At 46.0% G+C, this 18339-nt stretch overlaps 1 protein-coding gene across 4 annotated transcripts in view; it reads left to right on the forward strand.

Moving 5' to 3' along the window:
• The window catches only part of LOC134350815 (unconventional myosin-VI), a 281728-nt gene that overhangs the window by 155464 nt on the left and 107925 nt on the right, over positions 1-18339 (forward strand). For all 4 annotated transcript variants that reach the window (XM_063056533.1, XM_063056536.1, XM_063056534.1 and 1 more), the window contains 4 exons: positions 53-108; positions 2960-3057; positions 3173-3337; positions 11327-11407. In XM_063056533.1, coding sequence (XP_062912603.1) covers positions 53-108; positions 2960-3057; positions 3173-3337; positions 11327-11407 — 400 coding nt within the window. The remainder of the gene's footprint in view (positions 1-52; positions 109-2959; positions 3058-3172; positions 3338-11326; positions 11408-18339) is intronic.

Genomic DNA, 18339 nt, shown 5'->3' on the forward strand with positions numbered 1-18339 from the left:
CTGACACCAATCAGTGGGCTGCGATTCACTGTCTTACCCATCCTTTATCTAGGTACTTGACTGAGTCATATGGAACAGGTCAGGACATTGATGAAAGGATTGTGGAAGGTAAGCAGTTCTGGGATGTTATGCTGGCCCTTGCACATGCATGCTTGGGGACTCAGACACTGGCACGAACTTCTGCTGCCTCTCGCTTATTTTATTTGGTTGCATGAATGTGTGGATGCCTGCTGCCCCTCAAACAAAAGATGGGTTTTATATGTTTGCTTCCACACTGTTCAGACATTCATACAAGCAAATGCATGCATGGTTACACGCACGCTCGGATACCTGTGTGCTAACAGCTTACAACCGTCTGATTTCGTGTGTTCTGAATGAAGCCTGCTTTATTCTCTGGTATTATAAAGATGTGGAGCCACATGCCAGTTAAGGAAGCATCCTCTGATTAAAACTTCTGCTCCTGATTGGGATCTTTAGGAATAGTGTACGGATGCGTTTCCTCATTAGCGGACGATTTGAGAGTAAGGCAGGGACGTTGCACTAGAACTCGGTCACTGAGCTAGGGTGCAGTGTCAGTTTGGGCAGTAAAAGATGCCACTGCACTGGAGAGTGTGAAGAGGATGGTTACAAAAAGGTGTGGCTGGGGTGGGGACATTCTGAAGAGAAAAGATAGTTTAGCTCCACTTGTCACGTGTACACTGCAACGTGCAGAGTTTGTATCAAATCAAATCAGAGGGTTGTGCTGGCCGGCCCACAAGTGTTACCCGAACATCGGGGTGGCACGGTAGCCTAGCGGTTAGCATGACGCTCTACGGTACAGGTGACCTGAGCTCAAATCCCACCGCTGTCTTTAAGGAGTCTGTACATTCCCCCCGTGTAAGCTTTCCTTTGGACTACACCGGTGAGGCCGAGAGGGGGATCTTGACGACTGGACATCTCAGGATCTCCATATCTTCCGCCCAGGCTTGTTATGGTGATCACCATCACCCAGTGTCCTTCGAGACAGATGGATGCCAACCAGCACTCTCCCCGTGACCGTGTGGGTTTCCTCCCACAGTCTGAAGAGGCATCTGTCGGTGGGTTAATCAGTCCCGCGATTAGGCTAGCGTTAAATCCGGGGATTGTTGAGTGGCGTGGGGGCAAGGGCCTGTGCCACACTTTATCTCAATAATTAAGTAAACAAGTAATCAGACAGGTAACTCACTAACCAACCATACATCTTTGGAAAGCTGGATCTCTGGTCTCGGGGAGAGCTTGCAAACTCCTTACAGACAGCAGTGGGGATTGAACCTCAATCTTGCAGCTGGTGCATTACGCTACCATGCTTCCTTTTTTAGGAGTGAGGACACATTGGACAGACTTGAACTGATTCTTCTGTGCAGAGGAGGCTGAGGGAAGATTAAGCTGATGTGTATAGATTATGAGAAACTTGGATCGAACAAGTAGGAGGGACGCATTTCCCTTAGTAGAGGAGTGAAAAAGAGTGGGCAGAACTTTAAAAGTAATTGGTACTCTAGAGATGATGAGGAATTTGCCTCATCCATTTATGACCTGGGAGCACGGAGGAGGCAGAAACACTTGAGAGATTTCAACAGCACTTGAATGAGGCGTGGCTGCAAGGTTACAGACGCAACGTGGGATGACGTTGTGACATCTCAGTTGGCATAGATGTGAATGGCCAGTCTTGATTTTGTTAGTGATTCAAACCAAGCATGGAAGTTGAGGAAGTTGAAGATGAAGCAGGGAGCTGAATAGAACTTTTACTTCAAACAAAGCTTACTTCAGCTACAGATGCCTTGGGATTCTAAAAGGTGTTTAAGAGATAAAGGTAAATAATAACTATCTGTCACATGTACAGCACTGTGTAAAAGTCTTAAGCACTTATAAATTAAAAAAATTCTGTAAAGTTTTAAAATAATGAAATAAGTTTCTAAATGTCAAAAATTTAACTATATGGCGAGAGGGCAAGTGTGTGGGGTTGAGTGGGCTCAGGGATCAGTCATGATGGAATGGTGGAGCAGACTCGATGGGCTGAGTGGCCTAATTCTGCTTCCATGTCTCATGGTCTTATGGTCTAAAGAGCAGTAAACAGTGACAAACTAAATTGAATCAATATTTAGTGAGACCACAGTTTGCCTGTAAAACTGTATCAATTCTCTTGGGTACACTGTGTAGTTTTATTAGGATAATCAGCTGGTAGGTCATTCCAAGCACATTGAGGGACCTGTCACAGTTGTTCTGCAGACTTCAGCTGTCTTGCTTGCTTCTGTCTCTCCAGGTAATCCCAGACAGCCTCAGTGATGTTGAGATCAAAGCTCTGGAGTCCGTACCATTTGAAACCATATATTAAAACAAAATCTAGGGTGGCTAAGATTTTTGCACGGTGTAGTCCATCAAATCAAATCAGCGCGGATTGTGCTGCAAGTGTCGCCATGCTTCCGGCGCTGGCGTAGCCTGCCTGCAACTCAATAACGATAACCCGAATGGCTGAGGGAACCAGAGGGCACTCGAAGGAAACCCACGTGGCCTAGTGGAGAATGTAGAGGCTCCTCGCACAGCAGTGGGAGTCATGCCCCAATTTTCTAGCAGGCACTGTAAACATTATGCTAACAGCTATGCTACTATGTTGCCCTTTCTGGGAGCTGAAGATACTTGGTGGTGGGGGGGGGTGAGGTGGGCGGGAAGTAGTGTAGAGATGGGCAGTGCAGTTGATGTTCTTCACTTGAAGAATGTGAGAGGAGATGTTACTGTCGTCATTGGTATTGATTCTTCCTTCTGGCGAAGACGATCAGTGTTTGATCTTTAAGCGTGTTGCAAAATACAATGATTCTGTGTAGTATGGGCTCTTTTTACCCGTCCTTCATGCTGACAAGATCACAAGTGCAACAGGCCGACTGGCCTCTTCCTGTAACTTTACAGATTTAAGAGGGATTAATTTAATCAATTATTTCCAAAACAGCCAATCCCTTACTGGAGGCCTTCGGGAATGCCAAAACTGTACGTAATAATAATAGTAGTCGATTCGGAAAGTTTGTCGAGATACATTTCAACGAGAAGGTAATTTTGAAAGGAACGATTTTCTTTGTTTTTAAAGCCTTCCAGATTTCACACTCCACTCCGTTTTTGAGAATGTATCCATGCCTCTTTACTCTGCCTTTTCTCCCCGGTACAGAATGCCGTTGTTGGTGGATTTGTATCACATTATCTGCTGGAAAAATCCCGAATCTGTATGCAGAGCAAGGAGGAAAGAAATTACCACATCTTTTATAGGCTGTGTGCAGGTGCTCCTGAAGACATTAGGCAAAAATTTCACTTGACCTCCCCTGATAATTTCCGGGTGAGTTCTGTGCCATGGTACTTTGAGGCCAAACCTGTATCTTCCTTTTAAATAAGTGGGAGCCTGTCCCTTGTCTTTTGGAATGAGAAATGATTTCACGTCAATACTGGGTCCTCAAATACTAACGTCTCTCACCATTGCTTGTATTCCTCTCTGTGGTACTGAAGAATGATATAACCTCAAATATTATATTTACCCCTCAGGACCATCTCTAGTTTCATGGTAGGATGTGAGAATGGAAATTGGAGGAGATTATAATAACTTAATCTGGTCTCTTTGGTTTCTGTTTTTGGGAGGGGAGATGATTTAAAAGTCGATAGTTTTGGACCTGATCAATTTAACCATTATACCAGATTCCCTGTCTGTATCAAACACTTATGTTTGTGGAAGTGAGTTGCTTGGTGATTCAGCCAGCATTTTATATTTTATTTGGGTTGTCATTCTTCAGAGTATTAATTTAAAAGCACTGACAAGGTATTATCTTTGCACATGATTGAAATATTACTTTTCTATTTATGGAAGATGGAATGATATCTGAGAAGCCCCCTTCCTTAAATATCATGACAACACCGAAAGTTGGTGTAAAAATTTAATCTGATGTTTCCAAATTCTCCGTGAAGCAGGGGTTCCCAACCTGGGGTCATGGGCCCCTCGGTTAATGGTAGGGGTCCATGGCATAAGAAAGGCTGGGAAGCCCTGCTTTAAAGAAAAAGGTTATGCTGGGGTAATGCTGTCACTGTAAAATATTTAGGGAGATGGAGTGGGTGGTTTGCTCAAAGGTATAATGGTCTTATTTGTATGGTGGGTAGGCTAGTGGGATGGCTGCTTGACGATGCCAGAGATGCAGGTTCAATCCTGTCTCTGTGACCAGAGGGCACAGAATAGAGGGGCGTCCCTCTTAGAACAGAGATGAGAACGATCTTCTTTAGCCAGGGAGTGGTGAGTCTGCAACTTGTTGCCACAGGTGGCTGTGGAGGCCAAGTCATTGGGTATATTTAGGCAGAGGTTGATAGATTCTTGATTGGTCAGGGCATGGAGGGATGCGGGGAGAAGGCAGGAGATGGGAACTGAGAGGTGAAATGGATCAGCTGTGATGAAATGCTGGAGCAGACTCGATGGGCCAAATGGCCAAATTCTGCTCCCGTACTTTCTGGCCTTAAGTGGGTGGTTGTTGGTCGGCACAGATCCATTGGGCTGTCTATGCTGTGTCTCTTCACAAACTCCTTTGGCAAAGTCAGTAGCTGCCCAGTAGTTAGTCTGGGAAGCTTTCGTTAACTTGGGTTACTGCTGATTAACAGCTGATAAAAGTGAGCAGGTGCCAACTCAAAAGTTAAAATACAAGCCCCACGCCTTGGTGTGAGTGATGCCAAATGGTGCCAATGCATCTACAGTTTATCCTGCTGTAACTCTTTTGCTTATCCCCTGGTGCGCTGAAGTCAAGTTGACACCTTTAATTGTCAAGTTAATGAGGGGAGATTTGATAGAAGTGTACAAAATTATGGAGGTAAATGCAAGCAGGCTTTTCCCACTGAGCATTGGTAAGACTGGAGCTAGAGGCCATGGGTTAAAGGTGAAAGGGGAGCTCCTTGATTCAGGTTGGTGAGAGTGTGGCACGAGCTGCCGTTGTAAGTGGTGGATGTGGGTGTGATTTCAACAATTAAGAGATGTCTGGATAAGTGCATGGTGTGCAGGATTGGTTCAGGGACTAGGCAGAATAATAGTCTGGCATGGACTAGATGGGCTGAAAGGCCTGTTTCTGTACTGTAGTCTTCTGCAACTCCCAGTCCTGCAGTTCTGGCAATGACGAGACCCAAGGCACCTTGGAAGCATTGCATTGGACTGTGTTTCATTGCTGGTGACTCAACAGGAAGTGATGCATGGTAAACTCGTATTTTACACTGAAAGTGTTTCCTCAGCAATTAGATCTGCCTACCTCTGATACTAAATTGGATCCTTTATGTACTTTTGGTATGATTGGATGAAATGCTTATGATGGACTTGTGAGTCATTCCTGTAATGTACTGTAGAAAGGGCTTCTTAGAACTTGAGGTGTTCCTATTCAGAGAGAGACTGTAACAAGGAATTGAGGTGCAGGTATTTCAGTATTTGCTGTGGTAACATGAAAATGTTATGCTTGGGTCACATGGTTTATCTGTAATATCACTGGTGGTTAAAACTGGGTGGGGGGGGAGGGGAATGATGTCCTGATCCACTCAAATCTCTTTCATCTGCCAACCGATCGCCAGCATGGTGACGGTGAACTGTGTGGGTGATGCTCTGAACCAAAGTGGGATTGCTCTTAAAACAGAAACTGCAGCTGTGTTTGTCAGCACAGGGGGGCAGTGTTGGCAAGGGCCCAGTTAGCCCAAGCTCCTCATGAAACTGTTGGCTTAATTGTAGTCGATTCTGAAACTGTGGCTCTGCTGTATGAGCAAGATGTTGTGTCATCAATCTGCCAGCTGCTTTACAGATAGCACACCTGGTCCAACCTCTGCGGGATGGTAGGAGCCTCAGTGTACTAAACATTTCTTTGCTTTAGCTTGCAGAGTATATTTGGTCAATTTTTGAAATTATTTTTGTTTTCGAAACTCATTAGAGTTTCGGGATGCTGAATTGTTAATATTTGTCACTCAGATAAACTGCTGTTGCTAAACAGAGTGGCTAACACTAAGGTGCTTGTAAAGTCAGGAGCAAAACCGCCAGAATAGAGACCAAGTTCATACTAAACTGCCAACTCTCTGATGAAAATATGGAGCATCCTCTTGCTCTCATTTCCAGGATTTTCGGGCTGTGTGGATCCAGTGTTGCCTGGAGTTTGCATGCTCTCCCTCTGACTGTGTGGACTTCACAGAACTGTTGGGTACCGGAACAGGCCCTGGGCTCAACGTTTCCTTTGATTGTTCAAAAGTAGGGTTGACGCGTGGGTGAGGAGCTGGGTTAGACTTGCACCCGGCATCTTTCTGCAATACAGCAGTGCCCAGGTGAACACTTTGGTTTAGAGTATCTCGTTCTCCTTCCACAGAGGGGGAAGGGTGCTGCCTGTCCTCGCTCGTAGTCCACACCTCTATTCAATCAGCACCCAAGGGGCAGCTCCATACCATGTTTTCTGGGGATATTGTGGCTGACACTCACCATTGGGACGGCGGAGATCCCAGTGAATTCTGTTTGCCTAATTCTTGCAGGTGCTGCCTACAGCCACGGATCCAGCCGTAGGTATTCTTGGGCCCCAAGGCCTGGACTGGTTTGCTGCTTGTTGAAGTTGTGCGCGCAGCAAGGCAGGCCAGGTCTGGGCCAGTTCATCAGAGCTCACTGTAAACTTTGCTGAATTTTTTCAGGGCAGCAGGAGTTATCTTGGTTAGGCAGGACCATCCTGTGAGCCACTGAGCCGACTGTCACTTGGATCTCTTGCTGCACCTTGCCTGTTAACCGCACTGTTGAATTTGCACCAAAACTCTGGTGGTGGGGCACAGAGCAAGAACAGTAACGGAGCAGTAGGACCCAACTTTTTGCCAAGTTGTGTTAGCTATGGTACGCATTGGGCAGCTTACAGTGTGGGGTCATCGAACCCGGTCTGCTGGGAGGGAATTGTGCCCACTCGAAAGCCCACACAAAGAGAAAGAATCCCGTGTTTAGGAGCCCCCACTGATTCATCGTCTGATCGATCAGTTCCGTGCACGCGCCACATTCTCACAGTTGATCCAATTGGGTTCAAGGTTCAGCTCACTAGCTGGGAGTGTTCTGGGATACTGGGAACTTGCTCTCCGTGCAGGGGCTTTGGAGAGGGAGGTTGGAGCAATGGGGCTCTGTCCTGAGCAGGTGGCTGTGTTCGGGGGTGGTTGAAATGGAGAAGGCAGCGGGGTCGCACACAATGCCTTGGTGGGGAGGTAGAAAGGGGACCAGGGCATTGGGGCGTAGGGAGCAGGAGGGTTTTGGGGTGTTTGTTCCTGCTAATTTGTAGTGATGGAGGGGGTGCCTGGGGTGGTGGAGTTGTGGCGGGGGGAGGGAGAGGTAAGGCTGTGGGACCTCAGAAAGGGGAGTCAATGAAGTCTCCTTCAGATGCAGAATGGGTGGAAGACTCGTGAAACTGGCAATGCTGGTAACGAGCTGTTTGCAGGAACACGTGAGGTCAGGCAGTGTCTGTGGAGAGAAACAGAGAGCTGCTGTTCCAGGTTGAGATCCTTCCTCTGGACTGGGAGGGGTATGATTTAAAGGCTTTTCTAACTGAATCTAACAGGGCATGTTTCAGAACAGAAATTTCTCCTGTTAAAACTTAGTATGTTCAGTATCATTGCAGACACATAGCCGTGTAATACAAGCCAGAGAAACTTCAGTTATTTTCTGCGGGGACGAGGGAACCTGCTGCCTCTGTGTGTAATTCTGCTATGCGGTTTTGAAGTTGAGCACGGATTCTCCTATTACTTATTCTGAACTTGGTGTATCTGCAGGGCAGGCTGTGATGTTCTTCATGTCTGAGTTTGTAACCTGGTATCTCTTTAGATTCAACAGGTGTACAGGTGCCGACTCTCCACCCAGCAACAGGCAGCTTGCGTCTGCTTGACATCTTTATTCCTCAGCCGCTCCCCTTGGAGTCTCGGGAAGCCAAATTCACATAGTTTGAATCCCTTGTACATAAGGACATACATTGAGAATGCAGAGGGTGTGCTAATCTGATGCAGCTGACACTGAACTTGACCTAATTCAGATGGCACAGTAGTCACAACATGCAGAGGCCATTTGGCCCATTGTGTCCATACTGGGAGAGTATTGCAGTTGACCCCCCCCCCCGCTTCCTGTCCTCTTCCTCACAGCTTCCAAATTCCTTCCTTTCAGAAACGTGACCAGTCCCTCTCTTTAAAACTACAGCTCAACAGATTTTAGAAGTTAACCGAGCGGTCTGAATGTGTTCACTTGCTGAAAGTTTCTGGAGAACATTTACTGCAGTGGTCAAGTATCTTACTATTTTTGGTGCAAGGGAGGCTAGAAGCTGCGACTGGAACTCATCTAGGGTACAGTCCTCCAGATCTCCACATTGCTGACTCCAGTTGTCTTTGTGGGGGATACTGGAGCAGATGGGATCTCCTTCCCTTTCACCAGAATTACTTGGTGAGCAGATCCCAGGCCTGAAGGCTGAGGGAGAAAGGGGCACCTGATTTTAGATTATTCAAGAGAATGTGACTGAAGCTTGTGAACAGAACAAACTGTCGGGTGAGCAAAATTCTTCCAAACGTCAATTAGGTCCCTGCTTTAAAAAGATGATTGGGTAATTGTCAATCGGAGAAAGCAGGAGACTGGTCCGTGGCTCAGAGGTGCATCTATTGAACGATATAATCACTGATGTATGTCTCACGGCTTGGAAGAATTTTATTTTTGCGGTGCTGGACTCTATTCCTGCAAAAGGCCATTCATTTCCAACGAGTGTTTGTGGTGTGAGGTAAAGGCACTGCGTGAGAATTAACCCTTCCAACTGTTTCTCAAACCAAGCCCACCTGCAGGTGCTGAAGTTCTGTCCAATGGGAACTTCCCTGCTCTTCGCTCCTGACCCGAGGGACTGCAGAGTCCGGAATCTGGAGCAACACAGAATCTGCTGGAGGAACTCAGCTGGTCGAGGGGCATCTGTGGGGGTGGGTGGGGGTGGGGAGAGCGTTGTCAATGCTTTCGGTCGAAAGCTTGTATTAGGAATTGTGAGGGGAGAGGGAAGATGGCCAGTGTAAAGAGGAGAGGGGGAGAGGTGAAGCCAGAGCTAAATGGGAACTGGGGAGGGGGGGCACAGGCTACCCACCATCAAGGACATGTATGCAGAAAGATGCCGGAAAAGGGCCAGTAACATCATGAAGAATCTCACCCACCCTGCTCCTAGACTGTCTGTCACGCTCCTGTCAGAGAGGAAGCTACGTAGCACCCAAGCTAGGACCACCAGACTCAAAAGCAGTAACTTTCCCCCAATCAATAAGGCTGATTAGCAGCTCCACTCACTAACCCACCCCTCCACACACCTCACCAGCACTACTTTATCATTTCCTGACAACCACCTTATGTACAGACACTCCTGTGCCGAGTGTCACTTGATGGTATGCAATCATTCTATGTGTGTAAGCTATCTTAGGTATTTATATTTGTTTTGTTTATTTATTTATTATTACTGTGTTCTTTATCTTGCTGTGTTTTTTGTGCTGCATCAGTTCCAGAGTAACATTTATTTTTTATTCTCTCCTGCACTTTTGTGTACTGGAAATGACATTAAACAATCCTGACACCTGAGGTGGAGGGATGATAGTCAGACAGAGGCGAGTAGGTGAGGAATAGGGGTGAGTTGGGAGGCCGAGGCTGGTGGTTGATCAGTGGAGGCGGAGTGAGAAAGAGAAGACGGATGGAGTGAGGTGGGGGGAGTGAAATGTGAAGGTTGGAAACTGGGGACAGCTGCTGGAGGGAGATGAGCAGGAACACGGACGTGAGGAAATCTGCAGATGCTGGAAATCCAAAGCAGCACGCACAAGATGCCTGGAGGAACTCAGCAGGCCAGCTGATGTTTTGGGCCCAGACCCTTCATCAGGAAGGCAACAAGGTCTCCCAATTCCCCCAGTGCTGGAGTCTGATAAATAGAAGACTCATTAGGGGAGGGATGAATGGCAGATGGAGCCAGTACTAGACGTTTGGGGAGGGGGGGGCAGACAGCCTGAATGTGGCGTGTGTCTAGGAAGGTATGAGGGGCAAATTGGGCAATAGGGTCTGGAGAGGCACTGGGTAATGAGACAGAAACGGAGAATTCGAGGTGGATTGGAAGAAGTGAGGGGGCAGAAGGGAAAGCGCATTAAAGGGGAGGGTTATCTTGAAGTAGAGAACTGGATGTGATTGGTGTTGGGTTGTAGATTACCCAGCTGAAACACGAGGTGTAACAACCAATCTGCTGAAGGAGCTCAGTAGGTCAAGTAGCTTCTGTGGGAGGAAAGGAACTGCTGACGTTTTGTCAATGAATGTGAAGCATTTGTCCTCTCGTTACATTGGGCAACGATCAGGTTTGGTTTGATCTCTGATTTTAAAAGGACAGTGTTACTCCAGTAGGTATGGTTGAGAAGACGAGAAGCTTTTTCACCACAGGCATCCCAGTTTAAGCCAACATTTGGCTTGCATCTCTGGGTTTGGGTTGACAGATTCAGCATGGAGGAGGATGTATGTATTGGAATCTGAACATGAGTTAGACATGCTGCTTTGTGAAGGCACAAATTAATTATTATTGTATTAATTTAGAATTACGGCACGGAATTGGACCTTTGTGCTGTCCAGCAAGCCCTGATTTAACCTTAGGCTAATCACGGGATAATTTTTTTTTACTATTACCATAGGCATCCGTTAGTCTCGTGAGACCATGGATTTGCGCCTTGGAAGGTTTCCAGGGCGCAGGCCTAGGCAAGGTTTTATGGAAGACCGGCAGTTGCCCATGCTGCAAGTCTCCCCTCTCCACGCCACCGATGTTGTCCAAGGGAAGGGCACTAGGGCCGATGCAGCTTGGCACCGGTGTCGTCGCAGAGCAATGTGTGGTTAAGTGTCTTGCTCAAGGACACAACATGCTACCTCAGCTGAGGCTCGAACTAGTGACCTTCAGATCACTAGACCGACGCCTTAACCACTTGGCCACGTGCCAACACATTTACAATGACCAATTAACCTACTAACCGGTACACCTTTGGACTGTGAGAGGAAACCGGAGCACCCGGAGGAAACCCACGAGTTCCACGGGAAGGACATACAAATTCCTGATGGAGAACATTGGAATTGAACTCCTAAATCCGATGCCATGAGCCATATTGCGTTGTGCTAACTGCCATGCTACCATGGTGCTCCATGTAAAGTATCATGTAAAATGAGGCCAAGTACGGCTATACTGTTATGACTCTAGTTTTCCTCTTCCCATGATAATACAGTTGATGTTATTGTACTGCTTACTCTTTGTTAAAACTTGTGTCTTGTGCTAAATTCATCTCTTCCCTGTAGTACCTAAATCGAGGCTGCACCAAGTACTTTGCCAACAAGGAGTCAGACAAACAGATCCTGCAGAATCGCAAGAGCCCTGAGGTAAAGTTCAAAGTGTTGCTGAATTTTGTCATGGTCCAGTTGATTCTAATGCAATGTTACAAACTGATTAGGCATGGTTGCGTGAAAGTTCCCCATCAAAACCAGGCAATCAGTGCAGAATCTAACTGTCTGAATGTCGGAATCCCTGCTGGGAGAAGTTTGAAGATGTGGAGGGAATGAAAACTTTCGGACTAATTTTAGATTTCGGAACCTTTTGAGTAATTGAGCTCACAAATCATTTTATTAAATTGTTAATCAAATCCTATGAGTTGGATGCATGGGGCGGGAGAGCAGAGCGTTGAGCATGTTCAGACCAACCTCGTTGGCAAGGTTGTCCAAGGGAGATGAAAGTAAGACAGAAAATGGTATTGACGTCAGTCTTGCTTTGATCATACAGGCCTGATTGACTTGTGTCTGTGTCAGTGTACCCAATTAACCCTCAAAAAGGACTGAAGCTTGTAGTACAGGAGGAGGAGAAGGAGAATCAGGACTAGGAGAGTGGGAATCAGTTTCCAATTCTACTGAAGTGAAAGGACTCCCTTTAAAATGCATTTCATCAGACTAAAGCTAATACCTGCTCATCCTCACCCACCATTGAATAACCAACCGGTGTCTGAGGGGGTCAGGGGGGTCAGTCTACAAAAGGGACAGTGTATGTGGTGTTGGAATATTGGGAATTTGAGCAGTTGCTGATATTTGGCTGCCAATAGCATCCGCTCGTCTATGCTTGAGACGCTATGGACCTTGTCGGGGTGCCATGGCAGCGTAGCAGTTCGCGTGACAGTGCAGTTCAGGGCATTCCGGATTAAGGAGTTCAGAGTTCAACTGTGGTGTCGCCTGTAAGGGGTTTGTACGGCCTCCTCGTGAACCGTGTAGGTTTCCTGTGGGTATTCCAGATTCCTCCCACTGGTTAGTAGGTTGATTGGTCATTTTAAATTGTCCTGTGATTAGGCTCGGGTTAAATGGGTGGGTTGTGCTGGAAGGGCCTGCATCTCCAAATAAATAAAAATACCAAAGTAAGTAGTTCTGTGGCTTTGTAACCTAGTGTTCAAGATGAAAAAAAGTTAACAAATTTCACGTCACGTGCCGGTGATAATAAAGCTGATTCTGATTCAGAAAGAGTGGACAACCAGAGGCCTTTTTCTAGGGTGGAAACTGTTGATATGAGGGTGCATAATTGTAAGGTGATTGGAAGAAAGTACTGCGGGGGGGGGGGGGAAATGTCAGAGGTAATTCATTCTCACAGAGAATGGGTGCTGTATCAAACACCCTGCCCGGGGGGTGGTGGTACAGGCAAGTACATCAGGGGCATTTAAGAAATTTTTTGATTGGGAGATGGAGAAATCAGGGCTGGTTTAGATTGATCTTAAAATAGGTTAAAAGGTCGGCACAACATTGTGCACTGAAAGACAGGTATTATGCTCTAATGCTCTCTGTTCTGTGTAATGCCCTTAACGTGCTATAGCTGGGGAAGCCCATGCAATTGCCAATTAAAGTCTGTCAATCAAATGCAGCAGAAATCACTGTTGGGAAATAAAGCTGGGCAAAAGTCTTCTCCAGAAAGTCAAACACCAAGCACCAACGGTTGGTATGACTATGATCCAAAGATCTGGTGTGCCTGAGCTGCAGGGGATGTTACAGGATGCCGTGATTGGAGTCTCCAGACTATTGTGTTGCACTCCTGCTGTGGGTTGGCTAATGTTATCCCCTTATTCATAAAGGGAAGTAAGGATGGGCCCTGGAAACTACAGGCTGGCGAGTCGGTGCCGGAGACGGAGAAGCAGAGGGAAAGGGTTTATGTTCACTCGGAAGGGCAGGAGCTTCTTCAGGGGAGTCGACATGATGTTGTGCGGTGGAGATTATGTCTCATAAGCCTGGCTGGGTTTGTTGACGAGCATGAGAGAAGTAGTTTGCGTATCTTCATTAGGGTATCTGACAAGTTCCTGCTTGCTAGGCTGATCGAGAGGTCAAGGTAAAAGGGATCCAGTGTTGTGGGCAAACTGGATCCAAAACGGTCTGGATAACCTTCTGACTGGAGGTCTGCCATAGGCAGTGTATCACAGGGATAAGTGATTTGGATGAGAATATAGTGTCAGATTAGTAAGTTTGTGAATGATACAAATGATAGATAGCAAAGAAAATTGTTTAAGGATAAAGCAAGGATATAGGTTAGCTGGAAAGTTGGGCAGAGTAGTGGCAAAATTTAATCCGGACAAGTGTGAGCTAATCCGATATAACATAACCATAACCATATAACGATTACAGCACAGAACCAGGCCATCTCGGCCCTTCTAGTCCGTGCCAAAAGGGAATGGGAATATGGGAAGTCCTATTCCGGAGTAGATGGCAGGGACCTTGGGGACATTGAGTGTGGGTGCATAGCTCCCAGAAGGTGGTGGCTTAAGTGGATGGGGTAGTGAAAAAAGCATTTGATATGCTTCCCTTCATAGGCCAAGGCTTTGACTGTAAGAGTTGGGTTGTACAAAGCATTGGTTAGATGGCATTTGGTGTAGAGATCTGGTCACTAACCCACAGGGACAATGTGGTAGCAAAAGAGAGTGCAGAAAAGATTCACCAGGAAGTTGCCTCGATTGGAGGGGTTCTAGTTCTAAGGAGACATTGGATCGGCTGGGTTTATTCTTATTTGAACATTAGAGGGAGAGAGTTTTGGAAAATGATGAGAGAGACAGATGAGGAAGATAGGACATTTCTCCATGTCAAGGGGTCCTCGAGTTAGAGGGCACAGGTATAAGATGAGAAGGGAGAAACTTGAGAGGCAAGTTTTTCTACAGCATGCTGGATATCTGGACTGGGTTGCCAAAGGAGTTGGTAGATGCAGATACAAAGACAATGTTTGAAAGACATTACTAGGAAAGGATCCATGTGTAATGCAGGTAAATGGGGTAAGCAAGCAGAGGTGGATATTCCAGTCTGAAAGGTTGAGGAGGTCCGAAAAGGCCTGTGTTTGTGCTGTACGATACTGTAATATGAATCTCTGCTGAGTTTTCCAACAGGTTGTGGGAATTTGAGACCAGAGCTTTGCTCATCCAGAGGTACTGCAGCTGATAATGAACCAACCTGTTTCCCTGAATCTTCCAGTGTTAAGCCAACAGATGTTTGCTTTTTGCCCCTGAGCTTCTGGTGAAATCAGAATGGCAACTGGGGAGAGGCTTTATTGTCAGGGACCATTCGAGGTACCTGTCCGTGGTTCTATCTCAGTATAACAGTCTTGAGTCAGCAGTGTCTGGGTGAATGAAACAATGGCAAAGAAAATGCAAAAGACTGCATCTGCTGCTTGTATTTAGCAGGGTAATGCAGTAAAAGAAATTGGGTACTGTGCTGTCAGGTTTACAAAGTGCTCCGGAGAATACATTGACCACTCTATTTAACAAGAGCACAACCTGTTTCCATGGCAGGTATTGGTTATATTTTGTGTTAAGAATCCCCTGAGAAAAACTGAAGGCATTCTGATATATTACAGCCTTGAGTAAGAGTGTCCCGCAGAAATTGTGTTGTCTGCTTCAATGTATTACCTCCATCTATTCCAGACAGTAATGCTCTTAACTGCTTGTAAATTTAAATAATAATTTGTTCACTGGTTGTGTTTTTGTTCTCTTGGGGGCCTTGAGACGTCTCCTTATGGTAGTTTAAGAACCTCGCTGTGGTGCTGTTGTTAACCGGCTGATGTTCTTTGTATATCTGCAGCTCCATTACTCAAATGGTTCCGTCTCAACAAACAAAATGTAAAATCATATTGACCAATTATGTCAGTAAAATTCCCTTTCTCATCTCCCTTCCTTGTACGGAATCAGCTTTGTAATAGAACTGTCTGAAATGCCTGTTCCATATTTACTTCAGATATGCTCAGTCCAGGTACTCTGGACTTTCAAAGGGTACATCTCCAGTCACTTCACTGTGGCTTCCAATCTATCTCCCAACCTTAGAAGAACTTGAATAAGCAGACGCAGGTGTAGCCCATTTTGCCCTGATCTTAACTCAACACCACTGTCCAACACTAATCCTTGAATCTCTTTCTATCAAAAATATAATTTGTACCTATAACAAAAGGCAGTGGGAATTTGAGATACGAGTTTTCCTCATTCCAGAATTGACATGGACCGTGGGTAAGAAATTCCAAAGGTTAACTGCCTCCTGGGTGAAGAAGTTACTTCCTTTCTCTGCCCTAAGTAGCTGATCCCTTTTTGGGAACTGTTACCCTCTTTTCTAACAACTCAAGCCCGAAGGAAATCTTGTACATTTCAATGAGATCCTCTGTCATCCTAAACTCGACAGAATGTGGGCTCTGTCTTCATCACCTCTCCAACTCATTATTCAATTTGGTGAACTGTCATTGCAGTCTCTCTAGTGCTTTGTAAAGTTACTCAGCAGTTTTTGCAAATGTATATTGTTATAAATTCACAAGCTTCCATAGTCAATGCAGAAGCTTTTCACTTTCTCTTTTAAGTTCCTGGTTTCAGGTTCACTTGCTTTTAATCTTGATACAAAACCTATCATATTGTGATCACTCTTCCCTAAAGACCCCATGACTGTCAAACTTCCTTACAGTGCAGCACAGGAGAGCAGCTCCGTCAACCTGGGTTCAGGTCTGAGTTCCAGCCCATGTGACGTTTACAACACTCTCCCTGCAGGACTTCATGAATTTCCTCCAGAAATTTGGGCAAATCTAATGAGATTAGTGTAATGGATGGTTGATGGTCAGCATAGACTCTGTGGGCCAAAAGGGCTGTTTCCATGATGTGTGACTATTTATGCCCCAAATGCTAAAAGAACGTTTTAATTTTCATTTGATCCGACTTTAGAGCTGAGCCTTTCTGTAGTATGTATTCATGCTTAATGTTATTCCCTTGTATCCATCTATTTCTGCTCTGATGCCATCTTCTTGGGGTGCCCACTCCCCAGAGGCTGACAGGAGCTCTTGTGAAGGTTGTCTACAGCAGTATATTCACATGCAAATGGTGTGAGTTAACCATAAACAGATCAGAGTGATTAAAATCAAATCATCTTCTTTTCTTTCCCCCCTTTTTTTAATATCAGGAAGAAGAGGTGATCAGTATTTTTTTTTACTAATGACATTGAAGTTTGTATGATGTAATGGTTGAGAGTCACAGATGGTTACGTCATTCCTATGTGGTGTGAGAGGCTGTAGTTGCATGCACTAGTACTTTTACACTGAATTCTTTACGCTGCTTTGTGTTTAGTACTGTTAGACACACCGATAGAAATCTGCTGTTGTCAGCATGTGTTTGCTTTCGAGTGTGTTTCGTTAGCAGTGGGTAGTACTTGGTGTTGGAGGTGGACATTGGCAACCAGGTGACGGGCCCAGAACAGGAGGCGCAGCTGGACGAACCGCTAGCGAAGTCCTGAGTTCAGTCCAGACTTCGGGTGCTGCTTGCGCGGAGTTTGACTGCATAGGTTTCCTCTGGGTGCTCTAGACCCCCCCGCCATCTCAAAGGCATGCGGGCTGGTGGGTTAATTGGCCAATAGAAATTGCCCCGGTGTGTAGGTGAATGATAGAATCTCGGGGGGTGGGGGCCGAGTTGATTGGAATGTGGGGAGCATTAAGTGAAATTCTATTGAGGGTTAGTATAAATAGGTGGTTGATGTGGGCTGAAGGGCCTTTGTCTAAGCTGAATGACTATATGTGGTGGCTGTCCTTTGTTTCTGACGATGACCCGGAAACCCGTGCGGGAGAGTTTTTAAAGTGGAAAACCCATTTCACTGGGGAAGTTCCACATTCTCGACCTCTGAAGTCCAGGTCTAGTGGTACGAATGAATGTCACAAACTGGGACCTTGCCTGCTTGCAGTGGATGAGCGTGACGTCTTCTGTGCCTTGTCATGCCCTTCGCTCTCCACAGAGCGTAGCAGAACCGTCTTCCTGTCCGCTGGATCTCACTGTAGATCCCATCCAGCAGAGCTGACCTCGCCTGCTGGGACAGGCGTGTCCCGACCTCGCTGTGGGGTCAGGCTGCCGGCTACCCTCAACTGGGCTAGCCCGCGTGTCAAAGTGACGTATCGGCAGTGTGGCCGCTCTCGCATGCAGGCAGCTCCTTGGAGCCACAGGTGAGAGCTGAGTGTCTGTCCGGTAGGAACCAAAGGTGAGTGAGCTGCCCCAGAAGGAGCACGACAACCCCCTTTGTTAAAGGTGCTCCCATCCCTGACTATATGACTTAATGTTTAAAATAAAACATGCTACCTGTGGTCCCAGTGCTGTGATGTGAGACTGTATACAGTCTTGTTCCACTGTTTTGATTGCGATGCCCAGCAGAATAAAGTCTTGACAAGGAATAATCTATTTGATTATTATGTGCTTCTGTTTCAGTGATTGCAATGTGAAGGAATGGATTGACAGTATATTGTGTGTCGGGGTAAATGTTGGTGGATTTAGAAAATGTGTGTGTGTTTTCAGTATGTCACTGCTGGGACTACTCTCCTGCAAACATCCCTCAGATTCAGTGACAACTGATGTTGTTTCTGGTCTCAAACAGGTGTCTGACAGGAAGACAAGTACGGAGAGTGATTCATGTGTGTTATTTAATCTAGAACAAGTAGATAGGGTTGTAAAGAGAGCTTTTGGCACATTGGCCTCCATAAATCAAAGTATGGAGTACAGCAGCAGAGATGTTACATTGAAGCTGTATTAGACATTGAGATCTAATTTGGAGTATTGTGTGCATTTTTGGTCATCTACCTACAGGAAAGATGTCAATAAAATTGAAAGAGTGCAGGGAAAATTTATAAGGTGTTGCCTGGACTTGAGGACCTGAGTTATAGGGAAAGGTTGAATAGGTTAGGACTTTATTTCCTAGAACATTGGAGAATGAGGGGAGATTTGCTAAAGTAATACAAAATCATGAGGGGTGTAAATGCAAGCAGGCTTTTTCCACTGAGGCAGGGTGACTCTGGAACTGGA

Source organism: Mobula hypostoma, chromosome 8, assembly GCF_963921235.1.
Source record: "Mobula hypostoma chromosome 8, sMobHyp1.1, whole genome shotgun sequence".
NCBI lineage: Eukaryota > Metazoa > Chordata > Chondrichthyes > Myliobatiformes > Myliobatidae > Mobula > Mobula hypostoma.